General features: G+C 36.6%; 1 protein-coding gene and 1 non-coding gene across 2 annotated transcripts; one reads left to right on the top strand and one right to left on the bottom strand.

Moving 5' to 3' along the window:
- The first annotated feature begins 223 nt into the window (after positions 1 to 223).
- Positions 224 to 1,017, top strand: LOC111918204 (putative germin-like protein 2-2). Its single transcript, XM_023913864.2, has 2 exons — positions 224 to 341; positions 435 to 1,017. The coding sequence occupies exons 1-2, from the start codon at positions 227 to 229 to the stop codon at positions 968 to 970; spliced, it is 651 nt and encodes a 216-aa protein (XP_023769632.1). The 5' UTR covers positions 224 to 226; the 3' UTR covers positions 971 to 1,017.
- Positions 1,018 to 5,398: 4,381 nt separating this feature from the next.
- On the bottom strand, positions 5,399 to 5,505 carry LOC111918268 (small nucleolar RNA R71). The gene has a single exon (XR_002859138.1). It is a non-coding gene; the product is annotated as a small nucleolar RNA R71 (small nucleolar RNA).
- Positions 5,506 to 11,607: the final 6,102 nt, after the last annotated feature.

Below are 11,607 nucleotides of genomic sequence, written 5' to 3'. Positions count from 1 at the left end.
TATTATTCATTTACAATGTGTAAGGCGGCAAATCCTTCAAGATAACTTATGTTAAAATAAATGCAAAACGATATATAGAAGAATCATGCAGATTAGGTCTATATATATGGAGTCACTAAGCACCTGTTTGTCTCACCACAAATAAAAACATATCTTCTATCCCTAAAAGAGTTTTAGCTTTTGCTTTCATAACTTTCTGTAGTTCCCGCTGAGAATATTAAAAGAAATGTCGAGCAAACTCATTTTGTTGAGTGTTGTAGCTCTAACTTTTAGCTACCTTGCGTTAGCCTATGAGCCTAGCTCCCTCCAAGATTTTTGTGTAGCCGATCCCAATTCGTCAGGTACTTTAAGACTTTACTTGTAGTTACAAATCTCCTGTTCTCTTTTATAGTTAACGTTTTCCGTAATATTGGCTTTATATATATAACATGCAGTGAAAGTAAATGGTTTGACATGTAAGAACCCGATGCAAGTTCAAGCAGATGATTTCTTCTTCAGTGGGCTACACCTCAGGGGTAACACATCGAACCAATTGGGATCAAAGGTGACCCCGGTGTTTGCTACTCAGTTACCAGGACTAAACACTTTGGGAATCTCAATGGTTCGGATTGACTACGCACCATGGGGACTTAATGCTCCTCACACTCACCCAAGAGCCACCGAGATTCTTACTGTTCTTGAAGGGACACTACAAGTTGGATTTGTAACTTCTAATCCCGATAACAGATTTATCACAAAGGTGCTTCAAAAGGGTGATGTTTTCGTGTTCCCAGTGGGTCTTGTTCATTTCCAACGCAATGTGGGTAATGGATATGCTGTGGTTATTGCTGCATTAAGCAGTCAAAACCCAGGTGCCATAACAATTGGGAATGCTGTTTTCGGTGCAAATCCTGCAATTCCAGCGGATATTCTTGCCAAGGCGTTTCAAGTGGATAAGAGTGTGGTGGATCAGCTACAAGCCAAGTTCTAGAGTTTCAAAGATTCTAATGACAGAAGGATATGATTAGAGCTGTTGTTCAGTTCGTGTGATTATTGTTTGGGTTCATTCAAAATTAATTGTGTGCGGTTTTCTTTTCGAGTTCTAATTCTTTCTTTGAAAAAAAAAGAGCATTGGTATTAATTCACGTGTACACTACATATTTTTTTTGGTTTAATACGAGCGATAATTGTTAAATATTACCTGTACGTAGATGAAGAAGTTTACGGTCTTAAATCATAAATCTCTCCTAGACCGATCCGTTTAGGGGCAAGAAATTCCAAAAAGAGTTGTATAATAAACTAGTAAACTTGTCATCTTTTTTACTCATATTTTCCAAAATGGAGGAGACAAAAATATGGCATGGCTTTCATGTTTATTTAATCAAAACTAATAGCTAGTCTTAACAAGCATTAGGACATTGGGGACATGTTTGTCTAAAGCCAAAAGTGTTTAATGGGATAAGGACTCTTGGATATCGTTCTTACTTTAAGACTAACATCAAAGACTTTCATTTGGTGACTTCTTTTGAGCACTAAAACTGTAACATGTAAGAGATTAGTGACTCTCTCCTTTTTGTTCTTGCCTTGAAGATTACTTGTATGTTGCTTTTGCTCTCTTGAAATTTATATTGGTTATGAACTTTATGCTGAAGTTATAAGTGTTTTACAAGACTAACATCTTAAATCAAGCTGAGTTCTTATTGGTGTGCCAAAGGTTTCACATTCTCCATCAACTTTCAAACCTACCCTAGAGGATTCAAAGTCTACAAAAGTTGTTAAACACATCTTCTTCTTTGTTGCTTGTTTTCTTTCCAAAATTTGCAAGAAGATTCATGATTGGTTATAGCTAGTTTATAGATGTTAAAAAAATACTCACGTTTTGTTGCTAAAATCTTGTTTTTGAAACTAATTTTTGAATAAAAACCAATAAATTAAACATTTTATTGTTTCTCTCCAAATCCTTCCAAATTAGAAGGAAAGTTACGTGGAAAAATTATCATTACATTTCCTTCCACTTCCTTCCTTTAATGAAACTCAGAAACATCAGTTTCTTTTAACTTCTTCCCACATCCACCTATTTCGTTTCCTTTCCCTCGTTATGTTGAACTCGAGAACATGGTGTTAATTACTTGTTCCGACTTCCATTACCTACCTTCTCGTTTTCTCCCATTTCATTCCGTTTTAGGGTTTGAAGTTATCTCACATCGACCTTTGCTCATACGACCATAACACTGCATACCTCTGCTCCTCTGCCTCATATTTCACGTCAGTCCTTCGCCTTCTCCTTGTTTCTCATTCGTATCACCATCACCAATTCAACATCTAACACCGGTCCACCAAAGCTTCGACTCGCTGGAAACCCTCACCAGCCCACCTCGCTTGAAGCCTTCACGAGTAAAAAAAAGGCATCATGATTCTAGTTGCTATAAACCTTCGGCCATCTGGTGTTCCCTCCAGCCTCCGGTGATCCACCTCCGACATTCCATCACTCTCTTTTTCTAAGGTTTTTATTTGTTTTTCTGTTTTTTCCTTTGGTTTGTAGTTTCTTTTCATCACTAGCTGTCGACTTGAATGCTACTACATCGTTGTTGCGTTGGATTACCTCATATTGTTAGTGTTTAATTGGACCTTTTGTCACAGTTTGCTTTTAATCGATTGTCTTCTTTTGTTTACATTTACTGTGGGTTTATTTTTTCTATCTGATTCTTTTGTTACAAGTTGAAAATGGAAAAGATGCTACCATCACCACTTTAGACTTGTAGATGTTGATTTTGAGACTGGTAACATCTTTTTTACTTTCTTTTTAAAGGAGTAAAAAACGAGTTTTTGAGCTATGAGTTTATGTTTAAAAGCACCAAATATGAATCTTAGATGTGAAAAGAGGGTAATTTGTTGTTCTTAGGGTTGTTCGAGTTGTAGGTTCCATAAAATGCTTATTGTGAATCCAATATCAAGACACCACCATGTCGGTTGTAGGTTGCATAAATTCGATAAAATGATTGCTTTTAAATCTAACTTATGTGTATGGACTGTGATTACTGAAGTAGATATTTTTGTTGCAAGTTTATGCTTATGTTATTGTTTGGTTCCTATGTACGGTATAGTTTGGGTTCCCATGTACAGGTACAATATATATTGTTTTCTCATACAATCGATTGGGTATCTTGCAACTAAATTTACTTAAGTGGTTGGAAAGGAAAGGAGAATCCAAAGATTCTATTTGCATTTAGGTAAGCTCAAGTAAACTTTTATGTAACTATCATGCATCTATGAGTTAGATTTTCATTAATTTTTTGTTCAATAGCCTCACGTCATACTATTCTTCTATGATTTTTGCAATTACCATGAACCACTTTACAATCGGTATATTTTTCCTCTTTAAATATCTTTAAATTGATAAATTTTATTCTATGGGATTGACCTGTTGAGTTTTCGTATTAGCTCCATATACGACTAGAATTAGTATTAACCATCTTACCAATAAAAAGAGGGTTAACTTCATGAAACGACATTTTACTTTCAATTTTTTGTGCTTTATGGCTTCATTTGGATCTGCAGTTCATAATCATACATTTAAATCCTCTTGTTATGCATCGAAAGATGATGAAACTTGAATACATTTTGTCCCAAAAATTTGTATCAAAGGGTTTTTACTAAGTTTTATTTGTATCGATAAGTAAATATAACAATTTTTTGTTAGGAAGTTTGAATCATTATAAATTTATTTATTGGATTCTTATTATTATAGATGTATTGGATTTCTTTTTTCTTTTTGCAATTTCGGCAGAAAAAGATATGAGTTTCTTTTTTAATTATCTACTTTTCTTAAAACAATAAAAATCATTTTAGTGACAGATTAGTGACAAAAATATTTGTCACTAAATCCGGTCGGTAATGTGTTGGTAAATATCGTCCATCGATAATCAGTCACATTATTTGTCTGTCGGTAGTATTATACTATTTCGTCGTTAACTTTGTCAAACAAGTTCAATAAAGGGACGTCGCTATCTGTCGGTAGTTCGTCACAAATTCCGCGGTGATATTTACCCATGGGGCTTTTTATGACATACCTAATTCCTTTGGTATTTTGTTAGAAATCGGATTTAGCGATGGATTTTTAACGGATATATCCGTCGGAAATTGACCAGCTTCTAGTATCGTCAGAAGTGTTTGTTAATTGATTGAATTTCGTGTTAAGAGATAAGTTCATCTAAACTTGAAAAAATTAGATAAAACTCCCACCTTGTTAAAAATTAGGATAATTTAGTAGTAGATAGATTAATTAGTTAAAACCGTTTCCTGTGATCGACACCCAACTTACCAAAACTATTCTATAATTCGACTAGGTACACTGCCTAGGTGCATTTTAGTTAGTTAAGTAGTTAGGTTATAAATATAAAATTAGGTGTAGCTATTTGCACGCATCAATTTTTTGGCGCCGTTGCCGGGGAACGACTTATTTATTTGCTTTAAATTAATTGATCCTTTTTGTAAGATAAAACCTGCTAAAAGTTACTTTTTAGCTAAAATTTTTGTTTCAATACCCAACTCACGACGTGAGCATTAGGCTCACGACGTGAGTGCAGTAGTTTTTAGTTTTTCTTTGTTTTTCTTTTCTGTTAAATTTTCTGCGACAACATGAGATGGTGATCTTTACCACGTCGTGTTGACCAGTCAGTAGGCTATTTTTAGTTAATTTTAGTTCAGTTTTACGTTTTTATTTTTGTTTATTTTGCAGAAGTTCATGACCAGAGGATCCAACACACCTTTGGTGCCACCACTTGAAGATCCAGAGTCGGCCCTTCACAAGAAGACGGATAAGAACGCAGGAGTGAACCAAACACCAAAGGAGTCGCCTTTTAAAGATTTAAAGTCAATTTTTGGAAAAAAGTCAGGAAAGAAAGTGGGAGAAACTAGTACATCATCAAAAGTTGAAAGCTTTGATCAAACATCTAACCTACAAGAATCCGAGTACGAATCCGACCCATAATTCGAACTACATAGAAGTGAATCCGAAGACGAGCCAGAAACCGAGATGGCAAACATTACGGATATGTCTATGGGAGCTTACAAGAAACGAATTAGAGATGATGTTGGTTCGGGGTTAGTACAACCTGTAAGTCCTGCCACTGCCACATTCGAGCTGAAAGGACACATCCTTACTGCACTTAAGGATATTCCATTTTATGGGAAGGATCATGAGGATGCTTTGAAGCATCTAGATGAGGTCAATGACATTGCGGATTTTTTCAATGCTCCTAATGTTCCTAGAGAGACAACTTTACTAAGGATGCTACCAGTCACTTTTAAAGGAGCTGCAAAAGACTGGCTGAAGGCACTACCACCTGGTGCAATCACTACTTGGGCCCAGATGCGTGAGCACTTTCTAGATCAATTCCGCCCACCTTCCAAGATAGCTAAACTTAAGAAGGCGATAGCTAATTTTGAGCAAAATCCGGGTGAGTCACTTTACGAGGCATGGGAACGCTACAAAGGTTTGTTAAGGAATTGTCCTCAACATGAACTTAACATTCAACAAGAAGTATCCATATTCTATGATGGGGTCAATGTCATGACAAGACAACTCCTTGATTCTCAAGGAACACTTATAAAGAAAAATCCCTGGGAGTCAAGGAGTTAGTTGAAGAATTTGCAAAGCATTCTCGTGAGTACCACAATCCAAGGAATGAAGGCGTTAAAGTAATTGGGGGAGGAAGTTCTGAAGACATGGGTGTTTTGCTAGCAATGCTCAACACTATGGATAGGAGGATGACCAAGATGGACCAGTCAATACATGCTATAAGAGTTGGTTGTGAAAGGTGCAATGGTCCACACTTGACTAAGGATTGCCACTTGGATGAATATGGGAATAAAAGAGCTCAAGTTTGCTTATCGAGTGGGGATAAATATGATGAAGACTAGAGGAAACCAAAGAAGGAGTAGCTGCCATATGATGAATAAAAGAAGCAAAAAGAAGAAAGATATAGGCAGACATGTTGAGGCTTCTACCAAAAAGAGAAACCACTAGCTGAGAAGAAAGTTGACTTTGAAAACATGCTACTTCGTTTCATTGAAGCTTTAGAGAAAAGACATGATGATACTGATGCATCAAAGAATAATGATGAAGGAGCAACAATCTATGATGAAAGAACATCAGGCAATGATGATTGACCAGCAAGCATCATTAAGAAATCATCAAGCTTCTATCTACAACCTCGAAGCTCAACTTGGTCAACTAACAACTTTGGAGAACGAGAAACTATCTCCATATTTTCCTGAAAAGAAGACTCAATCCCATGTTATGATGATCGAGACCGAAGAAGAGGCCATCTCTGAGTTCCTAAAAGCATTAAAAGTGGAGCCAAGGCAGCCTGAACTAGAACCGAAGAAGTTAAATATTGAAAATCAAAATTCTGCTGAAATACTGAACTCATGATGTGAGCCATCTATGCTCACGATGTAGGACTGGTCTGAACAGAAGACTTTAGAATCCGTTTCGGCTTATCGTCCGCCTTTACCGTTTCCGTCCCAAGCTAATCTTAGTCCACTGGAAAGGGAGCATCTAGAGTTTATTCAGCAAATAAAGGTTATTCCAATTAATACTCCTTTTATCGAGTCATTATCCAAAATTCCCGAATATGCAAAGTTTTTACAAGACTTGATAGACAATCGTCAACAGTTGAAGAAGAAATCTAAGGTGATTCTAAGTGACCAAAGCTCAAAAGCTATATTGCGAGAGATACCTAAGAAGATGGGAGATCCTGGATGCCTCACTCTTCCATGTGAGTTTGGAAATAATCTAAAGACTTATGCTTTAGCTGATTCTGGGGCTAGCATAAATTTGATGCTTTATTCGTTTTCTCACAAGCTGAATATTCAGAAGATGAAGGCTACAAAATGACCATTCACATGGTGTCACACCCCCGGACCAGACGACGGAAACGTCCGGAGGCGGGTGACTTCATTGTGCAGTATCATAACAATTGTATATAAATGAAACAGAGCAATCCAAACATCATACATTGAGATAACAAACTTACATTGCTTACATATTGTATTTGTTCTTCGAGTTACACAAAATATACATAAGTAGAAAAGAATCCAAACTACAGCTAAATGATCTTGCATCAGCGTCCCTTGTTACCTGCTTACTAGATCCCTGAGAATACCAAGTCGTTTTGAAAAGCGTAAACTAAAAAGTTGGTGAGTTCATAAGCATTTTTGTAATAAAATCGTTTACACTTGTTTATAATTGTTCTCATTGTACTTTCAGAAAATCCGATATTTTCTATGAAATTGTTTGAAAACTTGCCTTGAAAATAATGGATATATGTGTGCATGAGATTACTTTTGTTTATCCTTATAAGGAGTGATTTTGAAAAGTAATGCGATTTGTAAAAGCGAGTTGTGTCCGAGAATAGTTCTTTTGAATAGTGACAATCAACCGTCTCAAGAAAAGTCCCTTATTTTCAAAAAGGAAATATGGTTGAAAATCTTGTTCCTCTTATCGAGTAGAATTGAGTGTGTGTTCTAGTTTATCATTATCGAAATCGTAAGAAAATCGTTTTCCCCAGAAAATCCTATATTTTCTGCTATAAAATAATCATAAGTTCTGGTTTATCGTTATCAAAATCGTAGAAAATCGTTTTCTCCAGAAAATCCTATATTTTCTACTATAAAATATTCGTAAGTTCTAGTTTATCGTTATCGAAAATCATAGAAAATTGTTTTCCATAAAGTCCTACGTTTTTTTTACTTTGTAAAAATAGCAATATTTCGACTCTATGCTTGTTAGGAGAAAGAATCATGGCAATTATTGTAACATCTCCCTCTGGCACGTATCACAATATTTTCCGCTTTGGGCCACTCGACACGAGGACTTCCCAGGGGGTCATCCATCCCGGTATTACTCTCGCCTGAGCACGCTTAACTGTAGAGTTCTTATGGGATCTGCTGCCCTCACGGCTTTAAAACGTGTTGTGACAAGGAAGGTATCAACACACTTATAAGGAGTGTTTAGTTCTCCTTCCAAGCCGATGTGGGATCAGGTCTAACCCACCTTCACCCCCATTATAGGGTTCGATGTCCCTGTCGAACACATCGACCCGTGCCCTAGCTCTGATACCATTGTAACATCTCCCTCTGGTACGTATCACAATATTGTCTGCTTTGGGCCACTCGGCACGAGGAATTCCCAGGGGGTCACCCATCCCGGTACTACTCTCGCCCGAGCACGCTTAACTGTAGAGTTCTTATGGGATCCGCTGCCCTCACGACTTTAAAACGCGTTGTGACAAGGAAGGTATCGACACCCCTTATAAGGAGTGTTTAGTTCTCCTTCCAAGCCGATGTGGGATCAGGTCTAACCCACCTTAGTACATAAATCTTTATGTTTGAATGGGTGTCTTTGTATTTTGAATATGAAAACTGTTCTAGAAAATCCCATATTTTCTGTGGTATATGAAAAGTATTTTTATTCCCATAAAACCGTCCTATTTGTAAACCAATGTATTTGTAAAACTTGTAACTGAGAGTGTGCCTGGCTTCACCAGCTGTTACTGAAAACTGTAGTATACCATTGTACTTTGTATTTTGTAAGCTGGTACTTTGAAGATGTACTTACGTTTAGTTGTTCATACACTAACGTGTTGTTAATATCTTTTTAATGAGTTATTATAACCATACTAAGACATGAACGCCTGAAACAAACACCTTGTGAGCATTTAAACTGTTGATAACAATTGCCACTCATTGGCGTGTATGCCTGAATGTAGCTAGCAGCCTGAGTGCGGGGTTGTCAATCCCGATATAGATCTACACACAACTTGTTTCGATCCCCGGACTGGAGATTCTGGTTATAATGTTAGAGCTTTACCTTGGTTGTCTAAAATGAATTAAACAACCTGAATTGAATGTCTCATAAAAAGCATATAAACGTTACATGTATATCAGTTATGAAAACCCAATCCTTCTGAAATAAATGATTGACAGTATGTTCTTGAATTAGTATTTCGAACATGTATTTGACAAGTGTAAACCCTTGATTTGTTTTGAATTAAAACCCTTGTTTCATGTAAAACAGTGTATTCTTGTAACTTAAATCATGAATTATTGTTCTATGTATCATAAATTATACCTATTATAATTTATATGTACTTTATGAATTGGTAAATAACTATTTTTGCATGTAATCCTTTGCTCAACATGTTACAAATGGTAATTAAACTTAATGAAATAACTTTTATATTTATATACATATACAATTTTATATATGTTATTGTGTTATAATTATGGACATTCTACACGGTGAAAAGAAAGGACAGTCAACGCAACAAATGCGGACCATCACCTATCACGTATAGGACAGTCAACACAACGTGCCAAAATTTATTTATGAGGTTTTTCCTTATATATATTTCTAGTTAATATAACATATTCTAGTGAGTCATTATAACCATACTAATCATGACGGAGTGCCTTTTTTGGCGTTTCTCAGGCGCCCTCGGTTTGGAAAAGACATTTGTCACCCTTGACTGGCCTGTCTAGCTGTAGCGAACAACAAAGGTGTGGGGGTGTCAACCCCGTATAGATCTATACACAATTCCTGCTCCCCCACCAGGAGACTCTGGCTATAACTCCTTACACGACTTAGACGTACACTAATATTTTTATATTTAGGTACTTTTGAGAATTGTCTGACTAGAATATTAACAACCTTTTGAGCAATCGTTAGAGATTCATTATTTGTTAGATAAATAATAAAACTCATACTTATTGAATGGAAATATCGTTCTCGTTCCATATCGTTGATTGTGCTCGTTAACTAGGTGCTCGTGTTTGTTCCTTTTCGTTTATTGAAAAATAAGTCATTTTAGTCAAGAGAAAAAGTGTCAAGTTAAAATTTATATAAATTTATAACTGCCGGTTATGACACGCATTTTCTGTTTTATGACATATATAACATTTCTTATGTTCTTGGAAGTTTTATGACAGCAGCTTATGACATGCAAATGTTTTTGTCATAAAGGCTCTATTTGTATATTTTCTTGACGCAAACTTTTATGTTGAATACTTATAAAATACTCCCTGATAGTTTGCAAAACAGTCACAAAGTTTCTATTTTCGAAAAATCACTAGAAATGGTGTCCACTTAGTAAGATCCCTTTTATAACTTTTTGTCTTTAAACATGGAAGTATAGATAAAGGAGTTAAGTTGGACACACTCAATAGTTGGAAGGTTCTTTTGTTCAAAGTATCCTCTATTCTTTGTGAAAGTTAGAAATCCTTTGTTCATGAGTATATTACTAAATAATAATTTAATAATATTTCACACACATACAAACATACGTATATATGTAATCATTTAAGAGCTTAGGCAAGATTTGACTTGTACTCTCCCCCAAAAACATTAAAACATGGAAAAAGGTGGGGTATGAAGCTCACCTTGGGTTGGTTGAGGAGTTGTTTGGAGTTATGGAGTGAAGATCTCAAGCTTTAACTCTTCGCTGAGATGAGGAACTTCCCTGGGAGGGATGCGTCACATATTATTATGAATAAAATAATATGGATTCATCTTGAAATATAATAAAATATTAGGTGAGTGGAGGAATTTACCTTAAAATTTCTCAGGAAGAAGTTGAGAATTTTTTTTTCAGCAAGATCCTCTATTTTTGCTTGAAGATGAGTTTTTGAGAGAAAATGGGGAAATTTGAGAGTGAAAGTGGAGTCTAAACTCCCTCACCATCGTAGCTTTGGAGTATAAGGAAAAAGGAGGAATCTTTGGTACATGGGTATCTGGTGGTCCATGCATGGATATTTGGTGGGTAAAGCATGGAGTACTGTGATTTGCATGGGAAATGAGGAATTTCATCAAATCACAAAGTCAATCATTTTGTCCTTTTCTTGATTTAGGATAAGGTTTTCCTAAATCCCAAACATTTTTTATGAAGAATATGCTTAAAATAATTAATTTTAGCATAAAATAGGGGTCTAAGGGGTTTAGGATAGAAAAAATACAAGTTTGGTGTAATTTCCGGCGTCAAAATGTCTTAAAATGGTGAAAAAGTTCGAAAACAATGAAAATCCGGAGTGGGGGTTGGTTCATGCGAGGGTCCGAGATGCATAAGAAGGATTCCAGAATCAACTTCTAATTTCCGGAGTCATTTAGGTCAATTCCGAAGTTGCTGGGTAGGTTCCGAAGGCGATGGGCAAGTTCCGAAGCCAGTGCTCACTTCCGAAGTCGGGTGCGAGATCAGGTAAGTCCGGACCGAGGATGCGAGGTGGCTAGATGTCCGAAGCAAGTCATGCGAAGCCTTCCGGATTCAAACCTTCCGGAGCAGTGAGGAGATCCGAAGCAAGGGAGTTCCGAAGCTGAGAGCCTTCCCGGTTCCTAAGAAGGTATCCGGACTAAGAGGGTTTCAGACCAAGAGGTTCACGACCAAGAGGAGTTCGGACCAAGAGGGTTCCGGACCAAGAGGTTCCTTTTGGGGTTCCCTCTTCCGGTTTTGAGCTGTGTTTGACTAAGGAAGGTATTTAGGGAGATTTGAGATACGTGGAGAGATTTCACATACTTGGAGAGATTTGGGAGATATTCACTATTCTTGGAGAGATTTCGCATACTTAGGGAGA

This window comes from Lactuca sativa, chromosome 9, assembly GCF_002870075.4.
Source record: "Lactuca sativa cultivar Salinas chromosome 9, Lsat_Salinas_v11, whole genome shotgun sequence".
Taxonomy (NCBI): Eukaryota; Viridiplantae; Streptophyta; class Magnoliopsida; order Asterales; family Asteraceae; genus Lactuca; species Lactuca sativa.
The sequence above is the reverse complement of the archived record's forward strand: the minus strand, read 5'-3'. Positions and strand labels throughout refer to the sequence as shown.